Source organism: Dasypus novemcinctus, chromosome X, assembly GCF_030445035.2.
Source record: "Dasypus novemcinctus isolate mDasNov1 chromosome X, mDasNov1.1.hap2, whole genome shotgun sequence".
NCBI lineage: Eukaryota > Metazoa > Chordata > Mammalia > Cingulata > Dasypodidae > Dasypus > Dasypus novemcinctus.
The window spans coordinates 147,536,242-147,553,696 of NC_080704.1; the positions used below are offsets into that span (position 1 = coordinate 147,536,242).

General features: G+C 46.8%; 1 protein-coding gene across 1 annotated transcript; it reads left to right on the top strand.

Moving 5' to 3' along the window:
• Positions 1 to 3,675: 3,675 nt before the first annotated feature.
• RAB33A (RAB33A, member RAS oncogene family) lies at positions 3,676 to 13,837 on the top strand. Its single transcript, XM_004465670.5, has 2 exons — positions 3,676 to 4,717; positions 13,252 to 13,837. Exons 1-2 carry the CDS (start codon positions 4,460 to 4,462, stop codon positions 13,705 to 13,707), a joined length of 714 nt encoding a protein of 237 aa, XP_004465727.1. The 5' UTR covers positions 3,676 to 4,459; the 3' UTR covers positions 13,708 to 13,837.
• Positions 13,838 to 17,455: the final 3,618 nt, after the last annotated feature.

Genomic DNA, 17,455 nt, shown 5'->3' on the forward strand with positions numbered 1-17,455 from the left:
CCAAATATAAGCTAAATTGGAAATACGTTTTTAGCTGTATGCAGGATATAACATATGCCTTTTTTCAAGCATTTGAATTACATAGTCATTTAACAAGTATGTATTTATTGAACACTTGCCACTTGGACTGTACTGTGAAAGGAAGTCTGGGGGGATATGAAAAGCATAGGAAGTGGTCACTGTCTAGCTGGGGAGATGACATATACTGGTCATGTAAATAATAATATCTGATATAGTACCAGAGCAAGAAGAAAGACTATGGGGTAGAAATGCAAGAAGTGTGACTTGAACTGTGCCTTAAAATTTGGGTAGTAAATTCAAACAAGAGTGGAGAATGGAAGGAATACATTGTCACCAAAGGTAACATTTTTCAGTGATTAAGCATACTGACTCTGGATTCAGACTGCCTCAGGTTGAATCCTGATTCTGCCACTTCCTAAGCTATGTGACCTTAGGCAAGTCACTTAACTGTGCCTCACTTTCCTCATCTACCAATCTCATAGGCTTGTTAATGAGGTAATTTTTAAAAAAGATTTATTTATTTCTCCACCCACCCACTTGTTGTTTGCACTTCTGTCTGCTCCTCTTTTTTAGGAGGCATCAGGAACCGAATCCAGTACTGCCCATATGGGAAGGAGGTGCCCAATTGCTTGAGGCACCTCCGCTCCCTGTTTGTTGTGTCTCTTCTTGTGTTTCCTTGTTGTACCTCCTCGTTGCATTAGCTCGCTTTCTTGCTAGTCTTCTTTAGGAGGCAGTGGGAAACAAACCTGGGACCTCCCATGTGGTAGGGCGGTGCCCAACTCCTTGAGCCATATCCGCTTCCCAATGAGGTAATATTTTTAAAGTGTCTTATGGGAAGCACCATACAGTTTGTTAAATTAAAAGTCTTGGAGGGAAGCAGACTTGGCCCAGTGGATAGGGCGTTCGTCTACCACATGGGAGGTCCGTGGTTCAAACCCCGGGCATCCTTGACCCGAGTGGAGCTAGCCCATGCCCAGTGCTGATGCGCTCAAGGAGTGCCCTGCCATGCAGGGGTGCCCCCCGTGTAGGGGAGCCCACGTGCAAGGAGTGCGCCTCGTAAGGAGAGCTGCCCAGCACAAAAGAAAGTGCAGCCTGCCCAGGAATGGCACCGACACACGGAGACCTGACGCAGCATGATGATGCAACAAAAAGAAACACAGATTCCTGTGCCTCTGACAACAACAGAAGTGGATAAAAAGAAGAACACGCAGCAAATGGACACAGAATAGACAAGTGGGGGGGGGGGAAGGGGAGAGAAATAAAATCTTTAAAAAATAAAATAAAATGTACATTTAAAAAAAGTCTTGGAGGTATAAAAACAAAATTCCGGCACATATTCAGAGGACAGTGAGAAATCTGTCTGGGGCAGAGCCAGATATTGACAAGCAGTGATAAGGATTGGTAAATATGGTGGGACCAGATTTCAACTGGCAAGAGCTTGGCCGTAAATGATGAAGTTGATTTTTTGTGTATGTGAAATGGGGATAGGGAATGAAATTACAAAGGCATTGTTTTAGGAGGTTTAACCCAGGAAGCAGTCTATTGGGTGAAAATTATCCAGGGCTTTCTTACCCATTAAGCAGAATAGATTACTGTTTAGAAGTGTAGCCAATGGATGATATGTTTACCTAGGGCTGCACTGGGGAATAAATATTGAAAATATCAATTCCAAAATAAGGGAAAATATTTTTGTTTGATATTTTTAAGGTATCGATGTTTCTAAAGACCAGTAATAAATATGGGTTGATTAAATACAAAATTTCATTCCCTCATGAAAGAGGCTTTGGAAAACACTCTCAAAATCATGAGGATCAGGTACCTATGAAAACCACTGAGTATATTCAAAAGACAATAATTTAATGATGTTCAATCAACAGAAAGAAGAGGCATGGTGTGGCACACTTAATTTTGTTAGTTTTCTTGTCCTTTTAATTAAAAATTATATTTTATCATTTTTTGAAAAAGTACCCACATCGAACTAATTCCAGAAATATAAGTGAAAGTCCCCCCCCCACAATATTATCACATTTTTTATTAGGACAAGGTGCCCATCTTGAGACACCATATTCCCAAAAATCAGTTTCTACCTTACAAATACAATGTGAATCCTCAGACACAGGGACCAGTTCTTGCCAGAAGCATACATCTAATAATATTATTATGGGATTGTAATATTTATTTTTTATATCACTCAGGAATTTACCATTCATTCTGGCTAGGAGTTGGCAAAACCTCTCTGCTCTACCTATAGAATAGGCCTAATTAATAGTTAACCCCCATTTTTACAGCTACTCTTCTGTAGATAATGATTACCAGGGACTTCAGATACAGAGGAGAATGGTCCAGTAAACTATTATGTAGACATCAGACAATTAAAAAAAAACCCAAATACTGCATTGTACAGTGGTAATTGGTATTTGTAATAATGACCTTGGATTAGCCAATTAAGATTAAATTCTTCTCTGGATGATTTTAATGTTAAATAGTATAATCTAGGGTTTTAGAAATGGGTGACATACATATATGATAAAAGGGTTAGTTGTAAATATATCTGCAAACTCAGCTAAAAAGCTTAAGTAGAAGACCCCGTTTTTCTAGCCATTTTGAATAACTTGGATTTGGCTGAGTATTCAGTGTTCCACTTGGCTTACAGATCTGCCCCTGATGAACTGAATTGTTTCTCTCTTTGCAGGAGTGGATTTAGTCACACGCTTCTCTTCTTCCTGCAGCTCAGTCTCACGTACAAATAAGAGGGCAGCTCACGTTTGCTGCTGGAATCCATGACCTTGATGTTATTAGCAATAATTCATGTGTTGGTGCTATTGGCATATGTCAATATTACCTTAGCCTATGGGGGGGGGGGGGGTGTGTGTGTCTTAAAACCTAAATTAAATGCATGCATTTTGTTGTATGCACTTTGTACCTCAGTTTAGTTGATTTCAAACCAACAAATTCTGACCGTGCAGATCACTTTTGGTAGAGGGAATACTGGTCTTGATCAAGATGTGTGATTATTAATAAGCTTTGGGAAGCTCATATCATAAGAAAGTTATGTTCATTTATCATCTTCCAAGCGTAATCTAGGCTTCTGGCAAAATAGACCTAACCACTTCGTTTCTACATTGATTCGCAGGGGGGGCGAACCCTCCTAGGGGCATCCAACTCCCTTTGATATTCCACACTTCTGGAAGGAGTTATTATGGTTAAATGGAGGGCTTGGGCATGCAAGGCACTGTGGGGCTTATGCCATGGCCCCGGATCCCTCCACCTGGACCTGTAATGGTTAGCCCCAGAAATAAAGTCCCCTTTTGCTGGAGCTGCCACCACTAGCTTCCCCCCTTCTTCTACTCACGTATGGCCCTCTCCCGCGGCGGGCCCTCCCCATTGGCCAGCCAAACACAACCGACCCCGGCAGCCAATGGGAGCCGCTCTCCTGTACATTCAGAGGATGGGTGCTCGTGGTGTGATGAGGGGAGGTTGGCGCCTGGCACGCGCCCCTTTACATCTGGCAAGCCTGTGACAGAAACAGACCCCTTACACACAGAGCCCCGTGCCCCCCGCCCCCCGGGCTCCCTCCCCTCAGCTGCGCGGGTCCCCCACAACCCACTGCGTGTATTGGCAGCGCCCTCCCCAGCTCCTTGGGGCCCACGAGTGCACCTGCTTCCTCAGTAAGACAGAGCATCCTTTTATCCCGAGGCTGGGGAGGGGGCCCGCGGAGGCGCGGCTCAGCTGCCCTCACTCTGGAGGTGAAAGAGGTATCTCCGCCCTCACCCTCACCCCACCAACCCCGAGTTGCGTTGTTCCGAAGCAGAAGTACTCCAGAGATGCCTCCGGGTGCAGCTCTTTGTCCTTCCCAGCTGTGCTCCTTGCCCGCTGACCCCGTGCGCCTAGGGACGGTGGGGGTGGGGATTCCGAAACCTAGAACATAAATAGGAGCAAGGAGAAAGGAAGACCATCCCGGGGTGGCGTGGGCTGCTCTCCCCACCCCCTCCCTTTCCTCCTTAGGCTGCTTCTCTCCCGGGTGTCCCTGGGGCCCAAGCAGGGGAGGGTTTAGGCAAAGGCGCGGCAGCGGCAGCGGCTCCGCGAGCCCCCTAGGACCGCCGGCCCAAGCGTCCCATCCGCGGGCTGAGGCAGGAGAAGGCTCGAGGCTGCCCACGCTCCTCCATCCCTGTTCCTCTCCCTGTCTTTTGTGCTGGTGCCTCGGAGCGTCGAGAAGGGTGCGCTGGAGGAGGGGGGGGGGTGCTGGGGTGAGTGGCACCCCCTTCGCGCGCGCGCGCACACGCGTTCCCGGCGCACGCACACACGGGCGGACACACGCTCACACACACGCTCACAAACACGCACAAAGCTCGCTCGGCCTCGAGCGCACGAACGTGACCGTTTTCTTTGTGTGGAGCCCTCGAGGGGGGTCGAGGGACCCCGGTCCGGTCCCGGGGAGATGGCGCAGCCCATCCTGGGCCATGGGAGCCTGCAGCCCGCCTCGGCGGCTGGCCTGGCATCCCTGGAGCTCGACTCGTCGCTGGACCAGTACGTGCAGATTCGCATCTTCAAAATCATCGTGATTGGGGACTCCAACGTGGGCAAGACCTGCCTGACCTTCCGCTTCTGCGGGGGCACCTTTCCGGACAAAACTGAAGCCACCATCGGCGTGGACTTCAGGGAAAAGACCGTGGAAATCGAGGGCGAGAAGATCAAGGTGATCCAGATGGTCAGGCCCGGGAAGGGAGGGATCTGGGAGGGGGCCTTGCCTGTGCCTTAGCTCTAGTGGTTGTAAACGTCCAGCGCATGGCTGGGTCACCGTTTGCTGAGCCCAAGACCCTCCACACCTTCTCATTCCCTTTCGCCTCTCCCAGTGACCCGTTCCCACCTCACCCTTATTTTGAAGGCAGGCGGGAGTGGTTGCATTTCTTGCCCTTTGCCCCTGCCTGACAGCTCACCGGCCAGAGTAAGCATCCTAGACCCTGAGCCGGGAGCAGCGGCACCTGTGGGCAGAGGTAGGTAGGCGGCATCTTTCCGTCCTGCTCTGTGGGATGGATCCCAAAGCACTTTACACATCTTGAGGGCTCGACTACCTCTTGGGTGCCAAGAGGCTGCAAAAACCACTTCAGCTAAGTCCGGAGGCATTACAGAGGAGGAAAGGATGGAAATCCGTACAGAATGAAAGCTGCTTTATTTTAGAGTTACGATTAGGACTGAGTTGGTCTGGGGGTGAAAGGGGGAGGGGTGATGGTTCCTGCACAGGTTCGTGAGCCCTTTTAAAGTAATTGAGACAGGGTCACAGGCCAGTCCTTCTTAATAGACAAACCTTGTTCTTTTGGAACAGCCCCCCTCAAATGAGAACTCCTTTACTTGTCTGGGGCACCTAATGAACTGCACCTAAATGAACTCATTCTGTTGGATCAGGGTATTGTCTTCAGCAGGCCTTTGTCAAAATGCAGAGCAACTCATCTGAGAGCCAAGGGAAGTACCTTGGACCCCCCCCCCATCAGTTTATCAAATAGTCTATGTACAAATATTCTTATCTGACCATTTGTTCTCACCTCTAAGTCTATTGGACTGGAACATTTCAATGCACAGGGGATGGTGGGAGGGAGGACATGGCAAGGACGTCTTCATGTGTCAGTGGAGCAGAGGGAGGCAGGGTTATGGGGCAGAAAGGGGAAAGGAGGCACCTAAAACAGCACTGAGGACCAACTACACTAGACTCCCAGCTGGCCTTTTGGGGGACCCTAGACAGGGTCAGGGTGAACATAAACCTCTCGCCATTCAATAGCCAAAGTGACTCCAAGGCCCCCTTCTGAGTGATGGGTGGGGGAGGGTCCTTCTACTTGGTCCTTAAGTAACTGGGGAGATTGATGGAACACTCTAAACAGTGCAAGACTCCTGCCTCTTTGATTATTAAAATGAACGTGTTTTAAAATGGCTTCAGAAACTGGGTGAAGACACGAGATGCCAGGAAGATGGTCCAGCTCAGTACTGGTAGGGGAGAGCTCACAAAAACAACTGAGTCCCAGGAGCAGGAATTCAGGGCATGTTTTTGACATTGGGATCTTTTTGTGCCCCTTGCATTTTCAGGAAATTGCTCCGTTTCTCTTTAAAGTCCAAATAGGTATCTGTCTCTATTCTTCCCTACGGCTCTTCCATGGACGTTTGCTTGGTTAGGACTTCTTTAATGTCAGGCTGTATGATTCTGGAATTTCCAAAACATGCCCTTTTTTTGTAAATCCAAAGTAGAGCGTATTTATGTAAACCCTCAAGATCCTTAAAATTTAATGCTATCACTTGTTTAAAATCATGTCACATTAAGCCAAAGTATTTCAAAAGGGGGCTATAAGTCCTTCTGATATTTAGGTGGGGGGAAAAAAGAAGTGTTTAGGAGTCTAGGAAACAAGGGAGAAGGGAGAAAGAGAGGAGAGGAGGAAGCTAGAAAGTGGGGAATGGGAGGTGAAAATGGAGTGTACGAGGGTCACCACCCAGTGGTTTTTGGGGAAATTTGAAAACCATTCCTTCCCTTCTCACACCCCAGGACTTAGCCAAACTGGATTTTACAGTCTCTGCCAGACTTTTTCCCAGAGGGCAGGGCCTGGGACAGTGTGACTCACTAGAAACAGAGCCCAGCACAACACCACGTGCAGATAAGTGCTTAATACGGTCTTTTTCCGGAAGCTGATATCTTTCAGGAGGGCAAAGCCGTGTGACACGGCTCATAGAGGAGCCCCCTTTACACAGATTCTGAAGGAAATCAGGGTGAGGCACGGGAGCTGTGAGATGGGGACCCTGCCTCTTGGAAAGCTGCTGCAATCTCAGAGCCAAAGCTGGCAGGTGAGAGGCCAGCATATCTGTGAGAAGATGGCAGAGCAAGGCAGCTGGAAAGCTAGCACGTAATATCTAAACAGGAGGAGATTTTGCCCCACACTCCTGCTAGCCCCTCAAGGAACAAATGCCAAAACCACACTAGGAGGTGACTGCCTTTGGGGGAGAGTGAAAAGACCAGTGTGGCATGCCAAAGTAGCCCTAGACCACTGCCAGCAATGGAAGGCTGTATGGCTCCAACATACCAGCCCTCACGGGAGAGAGAGGAAGTGTTCTCAGCCAGCTCTTTTCCCCACTCCAAGAGTACAGTGTGGTCTCTCCTGCACTGCCTCCCTGGGTCCCAGGGTAGCGCATCCGCCATGCCTGCTGGGGTGACTGATTTAGTTTATTTGAGGCTACTTTCTTCATTGCCAGGGCCAGCCATAGGAGGTAGAAGCCATCCAGTTTTTCCAATCAATACCTGCCACTTCCTCCACCCCATTGCAACATTTCTAATCCAGTGTTTCCTGGTTAATGCGAACACCAAGGAAAGCCTCAAGTGAGTAGGCAATAAGAAGTTTTATTTACTATTAAACAAAGAACCCAGGTGAGGCACTTTACCTGTATTATCTTATTTGAGCCTCACAGCAACCCTGTGAAATCTGTGCCATTAATATTATCATTCCCTATTTTAGAGATCAGAAAACTGGTGTTTAGAGAGATTAAATATCCTGCCCAATGTCTCATGGATCTGAGCTTCAATCTTGGCCTCTTAAACACAGGCCCTTCACCATCTCACCATACTGCCTTGCCTGTGACAGGGCCAGGATTTCAACCCTGACTCAGAGCCCATGCTCTTTACCATTGCCTGCTACTCTGCTACTCTAGGAGGCAATTATACAGCCCAGGGAAAGTGTGGGAAGGGGGAGTTGGGATGCCAGGCAGCCAGCCTCAGGGTCTCTTCTAGACCTGGGACCCAGGGTTATAGCCCAAGGACCGGGATCCTCCAAGATGTCTCCTTCAACTGCACACAGGAAACCAAGCTGATACCCAGGTTTTCATTTTTTCACTTTGACCTCTCTCACCTGCAGCATGAGAATCTGAGAACGGTCAGAGATGACATAAACCTTAGAGATTCTCTAGTCCAGAGTCCTCATTTTACAGATTGGAAACTGAGGCTCAGAGAGGGACTTGCCCATGATTGCATACAATCAGGCCTAGAACTTGTGTTTCCTGATTCACTTTTTAAGTGCCCTTTCCACAGATATGCTAACTGGCTTAGAAGAGCATACAAACCTCCACTCAGGGCTAGCCCCATGTGCCACCCAACCAACATGGTGACCTCTGACTGGGACCCGGAGGAGCATCACATGGGAAAGCTGACAGTTCTTCTGAACATCAGCCCAAGAAGGGTGGAGGCTTCCCCCAACAACAGGAGCTCCCCTTAATTACTATTATGCGCCTGCCACCTACAGGTTTAGCTCCATTGTAAAGAGCCTGTCTCTGTCTAAAAAGCCTTGGAAAGTGCCAAACAAGGATGTAGTGGAGGTGAGGCTCAGAAACTAATTTTTTGAGACATTCCTTGTAAATTCTCATGAAGGCCCCCCTCCTTTCTAGTTTGGTCTCTCCCACAGGCTGGGCACCCCCTCTGCCCCAGCCCTCAGGATTAGGCATACTGCAAGTCAGCGGTGGCTGTGGGCAGGTAAGGCCCAGGACTGTGGCTTCCTCTTCCTCTGCTGCTCGTTCGGAAAAACACCTTCCTGTGTTACATTGCCGAGTGGACAGAGGCTGAGCTAAGTATTCCCGTGGAAGCTGCCTGCAGTCGGAATGACATCATGTCTTTCTTAGGGCTTCTGAGCTTTCCATCTTCTGCCAGTTATCTTAATGGTTAATTATCCATCAGTGTGTTCTTCTCTGCCTCCCTTGCTGCCTCTTTCTGTGCAGGAGTTTCTCTTTGTCTCTTGTCCTCCTTTGCCATTCTCTGTGCAGCTGTGTGTGTGTATGTATCTTAGATGCAGATGGGACAGTCCAGCTGGTTGAAAATATTTGTTTTTAAACTTTTCCCATCATGCACTTGGGCATCCTCCAAAGGTTACAGATATATTTGTCTCCATTTATCCACTTCTGCCTTCCCTCATTGACCTCCAACAAAAGAACATTCATGCCTCATCTACAGAAAGATGCCAGATATGTTCCCCAGGGAAAAGAAATGCCCGTGTCAGCTAGGAGCATGTGCAGGGGGTGGGGGACTTGCTGAAGTTTGCTCAGGCAGTGAGAGCCCCAGGAAAATGGTTAGAAAGGCTAGAATTATCTTTGGCAGCTCCCTGGCTGTGCCCCTTGACCTTCCTGCAGCACCCATATCAGTTGGGGCCTGTTCCGGCCACCCATGGCATGTGGCACGCATTCCTCTCACCTCTCTTTCCCCACCAGAATGCCTTTGCCTTGGATCTAGCACTTTTTCAAGAAGCCAAGCATTCTTTGTTTTCCAGGAGGCATCCAGTGAATCCAAGGAGCAGTACTAACAGGAGAGGGCTGATGGGCCTTCTGAGACAAGGCATAGCAACTAATATTTGCAGAGCTCTTCGTATTTTGCAAAAACTCCTTCTCATGGGGGATTTCATTGGATCCTCCCAGTCACCAGGGGAGGCTCAGGTTTCCATTATGCAGATGAGGGAAGTGAGGCTCAGTTCAGAGAGGTTAAGCGACTTGGCTGGTGAGTGGAGGAGCTGCGGCCAGAACTCAGGCCTTGCGATTGCAAAGCCTACGGCGGTGTTTCCAACCCTCTCCAGTAGTTGTCCATCCAAATTTAGTAGTGGCGGTTTCGGGCCAGGGAGGAAGGGAGAGTATGTTTTAGGCACTGTGTCATGTACTTGCAGGTAATATGAATCCTTACCGGATCCCTACAAGATTGTGATGGTTATCCTCATTTTCCAAATGAGGACACTGAAGATGAGGACCTAACTAGTAAATGATTGGGTGGGCTGAGATTTGCATCAGGTTGGTTTGATTGCACTGTATCCCACTGGTCCTCTGAGAGAAAAGAGTGTGCATCTGGCTGAGAGGTGGTCTTCACCCTGTCTACCTTCTGGATGCAGTGACCACAGGGAAGGAGGAATAGGTGAGAGAAAGGGGAAGGCGATGCTTTTGCTCTCAGGTAGGGGCCAGGGCTTTATGAGGATGCTGAGAACAGGAACATTGTACCCCCAGGCCAAATGAGATCGTTTCATGTGTCCAGTGAGCCTGCCTGCTGTGCTATACCTTTCTGATGACTCTGACACCATGCCACTGGCTCTTCTGCTTTTCTGCTGTGAGCAGCCTGCTTCCCAGCTCACCTCTCACTGCAGACAGGAAGGCAAAGAACTTGAGTAGGGGTTTCTAAAGAGCTAGGATGGGAGCAGTGACTACAGTTTAAATGTTGAACCTCCAAATAAAAGCTTCCAGGCTTCCTGTACCATCAGAAAGGCAAAGAAGGGCTCTTGCAGAGAGGGACCTCCCCACAGTTCCAGTAACTTGGGTGGTGTACACAATTAGGAAGCCAAAGAAAAGCCAAACAGCCAACCTACTCAGCCCCAAACACCTCACACACTCCCACCCATGTTCCTGCTAGTGGCAGGTATTTTTAGAGTCCTGAGCTCATGGTGTTAAAGCATCTGTCACATGCCTGAGGGCTGGTAGGAATTCAGCCTCACTCAGAGGCAAGAGACAAGAGTTTACCACTACTGTGGAGTGGGGAATGAAGGATCAGAAGCCAGGTGGTAATTATATTCTTATGGTATACCTGCCTTTTTCCACTGACCTCTATTCATCTCCTGGCTTGCTCACCCTTTCTTCCTGCTCAGAGCACCAGAAAGGTGAAACAAATGAAAATCGTTTCTATCTTGGCTTGCAGAAGCCAGTCCTTCAGTCTTCTACTTTTAAAGGCTAGAAGACTTATGTTTTTCTGTGTAACCCAAGTCAGATGTTCACTCTGAAATAGCCTTGTCTATTCAGGATGCCAGATTGCTTGTATGTTGGGTGGCTCAGGCCAATAACACTTTCTGATAATGACAACGATGATGATGAGTGATCTGATGCAGAAAGCAGCTTACAGTTTAGCTAAGGAGCTGCGAAGAGCACTGATGGAACGATCAGAGAACAAATAAACATCTTCTGAGTGGTGTGGTACAGACTCAAAGTAAATAGGATTTCCTGAGTAAAGAGAATTGTAGAGAAGTTGGAGGAGGTTTAAGGAAGAATATGGAGGCAGGAATCAAGCCTTGAAGAATGGGTGAGATTTAGATGGGGCAATGAGTGGGTAGGTAATTCTGTAGGGGAAGGACAGACAAGCACAACCTACTAAGACTAGTACGAGGGAAGGGGAAGTGAACTTGGCCCAGTGGTTAGGGCGCCCATCTACCACGTGGGAGGTCCGCGGTTCAAACCCCAGGCCTCCTTGACCCATATGGAGCTGGCCCATATGCAGTGCTGATGCGCGCAAGGAGTGCCCCCCACGTAGGGGAGCCCCACGCGCAAGGAGTGCGCCCCATAAGGAGAGCTGCCCAGCGGGAAAGAAAGTGCAGCCTGCCCAGGAATGGCGCTGCACACACGGAGAGCTGACACAACAAGATGATGCAACAAAAAGAAACACAGATTCCCGAGCTGCTGACAACAACAGAAGGGGACAAAGAAGAACACGCAGCAAATAGACACAGAGAACAGACAACTGGGGTAGGATGGGGGGGAAGGGGAGAGAAATAACTAAAGAAATAAATCTTTAAAAAAAAAGTACAGGGGAGGGAGTGAACCTGGTGTAGCTGAGTAGTTTGAAACTAGGTTGGATGGGATCAAATTATGGCAGGCAGGAAATTTTCCATTTTATGTCACATGGAGTGGAGGGCTATGGTGATTTCCTGAAGTGGAGGATGACATGCTGATATGAACAGGGATTTAGGAAGGCTAGGCCAAAAGCAGTATGTGAGAGATACTGGAATGGAGATATCCAGAATCAAAAAGACTTAGTATAAACCAGGAGTGAGGAGAGGATGGTCTGGCCTAGGGACATGAAAATAGAAATAGAAGAAGGGGCACATCTGAAGGTCATACCAAAGGAACTTGGCAACCATGTCGATGGAGGAGATCAAGGGAGCCTGGACAATGAAAATTGATGTTCAGGGTAATGACTCTGGGGCCCTGTAAGATCTTCACTCAGCAAAGAGATTCAATTATATTTACTAGATTATACTTACTGACTGCTAACCCCAAATAAAGGCTATACTTTGTTTTAAGAGCTATAGTAGTCAATTAGTGGCCATAATCAAATTTTCTTTGATAACTGAGAATTGTACAGGGCCTTGGGACTGTCATTCTGAGCATGAATTTCCCTTGTCCAAGACTTTGGCTTTATAAAGGGAAATAGATTGGACTGAATGTATTGACCCCAGGATATCTCCTGGGACTTGTTTCCTTGAATACATTACTGATATGAGCTCCCCACACGCCCCCCCCTCATAATTTGGCCTTTCTTTCAAAAGCTGAGATGCAGAAGAAAAATCCAGTGAGCTACATTAGTTTTTATATAACAATGAGGTGAACTTAAAAATAATTTGAGTCTTTAAGAATAACTTCATCTTCTTTAAGAAGTAATGCCAAGCAAACAAACAAAAACAAAGTAATGCACACTTGTAGTAGAGAATTTGGAAAATATACGAAAATATACAAGAAAATAAACATTGCTTACAGTTAGTTGCACTGCCCATAAATAACCATTAATGATCTGGTGTGTTTACTTTCAGGCTTTTTCTATACGTATGTCTATGTTTCATATTTTTTTAAAAAGTTGGGTCTATAGCACAGGAAAAACTTTATAACCTGCTTTTTTTCACTTACTTTTATTTTGTGAGAATTCCCCCATCATTTCATCTTTGAAAACATTATTTTAAACGACTGGATAATATACCTCTCCTAAATGAGGATTTAGATTGTTTCCTGTTTATCAAAGTATAAAGAACACTGCAATGAAGATATCTGTAGACATTTTTCCCCACCTGTCTGCTATTTCTTTCTCTTAAAACTTTTAAAAAATTAGAATAGTTGTAGGTTAACAGAAACATCACACAAGAAATACGAAGTTCCCATCTACCCCCGCCCCCACCCTCTCTGCTATTTCTTCTGTACAGATTTCTGGAAGTGGGAGTCAGGTTCTACAAGTTTTGAACATTTTTAAGGTGGTGGATAAAATTGCCACATCACTCTCCAGAAAGGTTGGCCAAGGTACATCCTAGGGTTTCAACTAAAAACCTTGAAAGAAAAATTTGATAAGCCCTGAAACATACTTCTCAGAGAACCACTCCCTGAATCAGAGCTGTAATCTCAGTTTTATAAATGCCCCAGAGCCATGTTATCTCCTATCTGTTCATACTTTCTTTGCTGACTCCGGCTATGGGTCCTTGTATCTTCCAGGTTCAGGTGTGGGACACAGCAGGTCAGGAGCGCTTCCGCAAGAGCATGGTGGAACACTACTACCGCAATGTGCACGCAGTGGTCTTTGTCTATGACGTCACCAAGATGACATCCTTCACCAACCTCAAAATGTGGATCCAAGAATGCAATGGGCATGCTGTACCCCCACTAGTCCCGAAAGTGCTAGTGGGCAACAAGTGTGACTTGAGGGAACAGATTCAGGTACCCTCTAACTTAGCCCTGAAATTTGCCGATGCCCACAACATGCTCTTGTTTGAGACATCAGCCAAGGACCCCAAAGAGAGCCAGAACGTGGAGTCAATTTTCATGTGCCTGGCTTGCCGATTGAAGGCCCAGAAATCCCTGCTGTATCGTGATGCTGAGAGGCAGCAGGGGAAGGTGCAGAAACTGGAGTTCCCACAGGAAACCAACAGTAAAACTTCCTGTCCCTGTTGAAACCAAATGGTGTAAATAGAATATAAATTATCACTGGAGATTTTTCTTTCCCTTTTTTCCATGCCTGCATAAAGCTGACACCTGTTTGTTTCCATAAAAATTGATATTAAAATAAAATTTGTATAGATTACCACATGCCTTCATGTCTTGCTTTCTTCCAAGACATTTCTGATTGTGATGTGTAGAAGTGGCAGCTCGCCCTACTAGGGTGACATACATGTGCCAAGGTATACCCCCTACCAGCCTTCGCTGCCACCTGAGATTTTCATGACTTGAGTCACTTCTTCAGGACTAATTCACTCTGTCACTCAGTGTCATCAGCGGGCAGAAATACCCACAGGGCATGGGTCACAGGCCAGATATGTTTTTCTAGAGAGCCCATGCAGTTGATGGGATAGAGAAGTCTTGAAAGATTTTTTAAAAAGATTTATTTATTTAATTTATTTCTCTCCCCTTCCCTTCCACCCCGTTGTCTGTTCTCTGTGTCTATTTGCTGCGTGTTCTTCTTTGTCCACTTCTGTTGTTGTCAGTGGCATGGGAATCTGTGTTTCTTTTTGTTGCGTCATCTTGTTGTGTCAGCTCTCCGTGTGTGCAGCACCATTCCTGGGCAGGCTTCACTTTCTTTTGCGCTGGGCAGCTCTCCTTATGGGGCGCACTCCTTGCGCGTGGGGCTCCCCTACGCGGGGGACACCCCTGCATGGCAGGGCATTCCCTGCGCACATCAGCACTGTGCATGGGCCAGCTCCACACAGGTCAAGGAGGCCCGGGGTTTGAACTGTGGACCTCCTGTGTGGTAGACAGATGCCCTAACCACTGGGCCAAGTCCGCTTCCCTTAAAAGAGATTTTGACTCATGTTGAAAGACTGCTCTCTCCTTGTTTCTGAAAGTTTAAACATAAATAGTATGGATTGCCCAAGAGGCCCAGTTTCTTCCAGAGTAGTTAGATCCTGTTTCCCATTTTTCATCAAGCAGTCTCTGATACCAAAAGAATATGTGTATGTTTTTTCCTGCCCTTCCTTGGATGGGGCAGGGATCAAGCCAATATCTATTGTGCTCCAGCTCTTTGCTGGGTACTATGGAAGAAACTTGACAAGAGGAGGATTGGTTCCCTATCTTCAAAGACCTTATGATCGAGTGGAGGGAGTGATGTACACACTGAAATGGCTTGAGGACAAAAGGTAGATAACAATATCATCAAGTACAAGGCTGTGCTATGGGAACTGAGAGCATCATGAACTCAAAATCAGGGAAGGTTGTTTGTGTTTTGGAAGGGGGTCCACTCTTTTTGCCTCTGCTGGCAACAGTGGTGTCCCTTCCAGCTCCCAGGGAGCATGTATCTGTCAGGAAGTGTGCTCAGGGGGCCCTTCCTGGAGGTGGTCTTTCTTTCCTAGGGGCCTTCAAAGAAGGAACTCAAGTCTTACTTATCTCCTACTCTGCACTGTCCTGCTCTAGGTACTTGCATGTCATCCTCCCATCAGTCCTCGACAGAGGGTAAATTTTTACAGAGAACCAATTTGAGTCTCAGAGAGGTTAAGTCACTTACCCAAGGCCACACAGCCATGAGCACCAGTCCTGGGATCAGAAGATGGTGAATCCATGTGACCCCTCAGTGTCCAATTATCTCTCTGTTTAACCAGGAGGCATTTCCTCTCCACTGGTTGGGTGGAGCCACTGATGTCCAGGGCTGGGTCTCCATTCCCAAGCTGGCAGTTTTCTAGTAGAAACCTTGGACTTGACATAGCCAAGGGGCTGTGTGAATGCGGCCCCCGGGATTTGGCAGTGCAAGTCCCATGCAGCCCAGCTACCAGAGTTGCCTTTGTCTCCTGGTGCCCAGGTCTGCCGGCTGGTCTGAGCTGTGCCGGGAGCTCAGGAGCCCCTTTGACAATTCTTCGAAGTCAGGACTTCCTGTCGTTCCCCTCCTCCTGTCCCTGAGCACCAGCTTTAGCACCAGCCTTAGGATTCCAGTCCTGTTGCCCAGTTCCCACTCACACTGACGCTTTCTTGCTTGTGTCCCTCCTGTTTCCTTTGCCTGGATGCCCTTTCTTCTTTGTCTCAGGTCTCTGGAAATACCACCCCATCTTTAGGGGCTGTCTCCCGGGGCTGGAAGTTGGCTTAGTAGAGTGAAAGAGAGCACAGGATGTATGTAGCGGATGTAGCTCAAGTAGTTGAGTGCCTGCTTCCTATATGTGAGGTCTCAGTTATGATCCCCGTTACCTCCCCAAAACAAAGCAAACAAACGAAAAAAAAACAACTCTCATTGAGGAGAGGATATATAGTGGTTGAGCACCTGCTCCCCATGGACATGGTTCTGGGTTCAATTCCCAGTACCTCCAAAAAAAAAAAGAGATCAGGATTGGGAAACAGGAGACCTGGGTTCAATTTCAGGCTCTCTTGCTAAAAACGGTGTCACCTCTTCCTGAGCCTCAGCTTTCCTACTTTGTCGATTGGCAATAGAATGAATATGCTCTGTTTTGTGATTGATTGGGAAGATGCAGAGACTGTGACAGATCACATATCTGAAGGCTTATGGACGTGTGTGTGTTCCTAAATCAGGACTGCCAAATGTGTGGCTCATGAGATGCCGCTGCCCACTTCCATGCTGTAGCAGTTAGTTGAACTAGGACACAGTCTCAGAATCCTTCTTAAGACAGTGTCTTGAACCAGTAGTCTCTAAGGTTTTTTTTTTTTTTTTTTTTTGAGGTTCCAGGGGCTGGAGATTGAATCCAGGACCTCATATGTGGGAAGCTGGCGCTCAACCACTGAGCCACATTGGCTTTCCTGAGCTAGCCTTTTCATCTGTTGTTTTTTTAAATATATTTTTTATTGAAGTATACCATTCTTATAGGAACATGTAAAAACAATAAGTGTAAAGATTATAAACTTACAAAATAAACATACATAATAACATCATGCATCACTTCTCCACCAACACCTTGCATTGTGCTTATTTTTGTTATTTTTAGGAGGCACTGGGAACCAAACCTGGTATCTCCCAATGTGGGAGGCAGGCACTCAACTGCTTGAGCCACATCTGCTCCCTCCAAACTTTTGATAATGCACATCTTTCGGGAAAAAAATTTGGTCAATTGTCCCATTAAATGTAGATTTTATTTACTATATATAGTCATACATACACACATATAACTACTTCACTGAGGTCTCCTGTACATTATAAAATACATGTATTTATAATGCAAAGTATAGAAATATTTAAAAGATAGGATAAAAATATTAATACTGCTTCTCATTTTTTCCCCACACTCATCCTAAAGTCACTGTCCATCCTGGCTGTTAGCTGTGGGAGAAAATGTGTCTGGCTCAAACTGAAATTATAGTCTCTTAGTGTAGAAAAATTGGAGAATAAAGAGAAGTGGAAAATGAAAAAAAAATCAGGGAAGGTTCACAAAAACAATGAACTGATTTTGTATGTCAACTAAAGTGTAAGTTGGGATTGTTGAAGAGAAGGGGAGTGGGCAAAAGTAGGGAGGCAGGAATGAACTTGGTGGTTGGGCAGGAGGATGATTGGAGTCTGGCCCAATGAGAGTTCAGCAGCCAGAACTGGGGAGCAGAGGCTGGGGAAGGCCTGCACAATAAGAAGTTTGCACTTGGCTTTTTAGCCAATGGGAGCTTTTGGTGGTTCTTAAGTAGGAGTCCTGTGGGTATTTCTTATACCGTTGGTCCTATTGATGTGAAAGCCTCTTATAGAATTGTTAATGTAAATGAAAGTGGTTAGAAAAGGCATACCTTC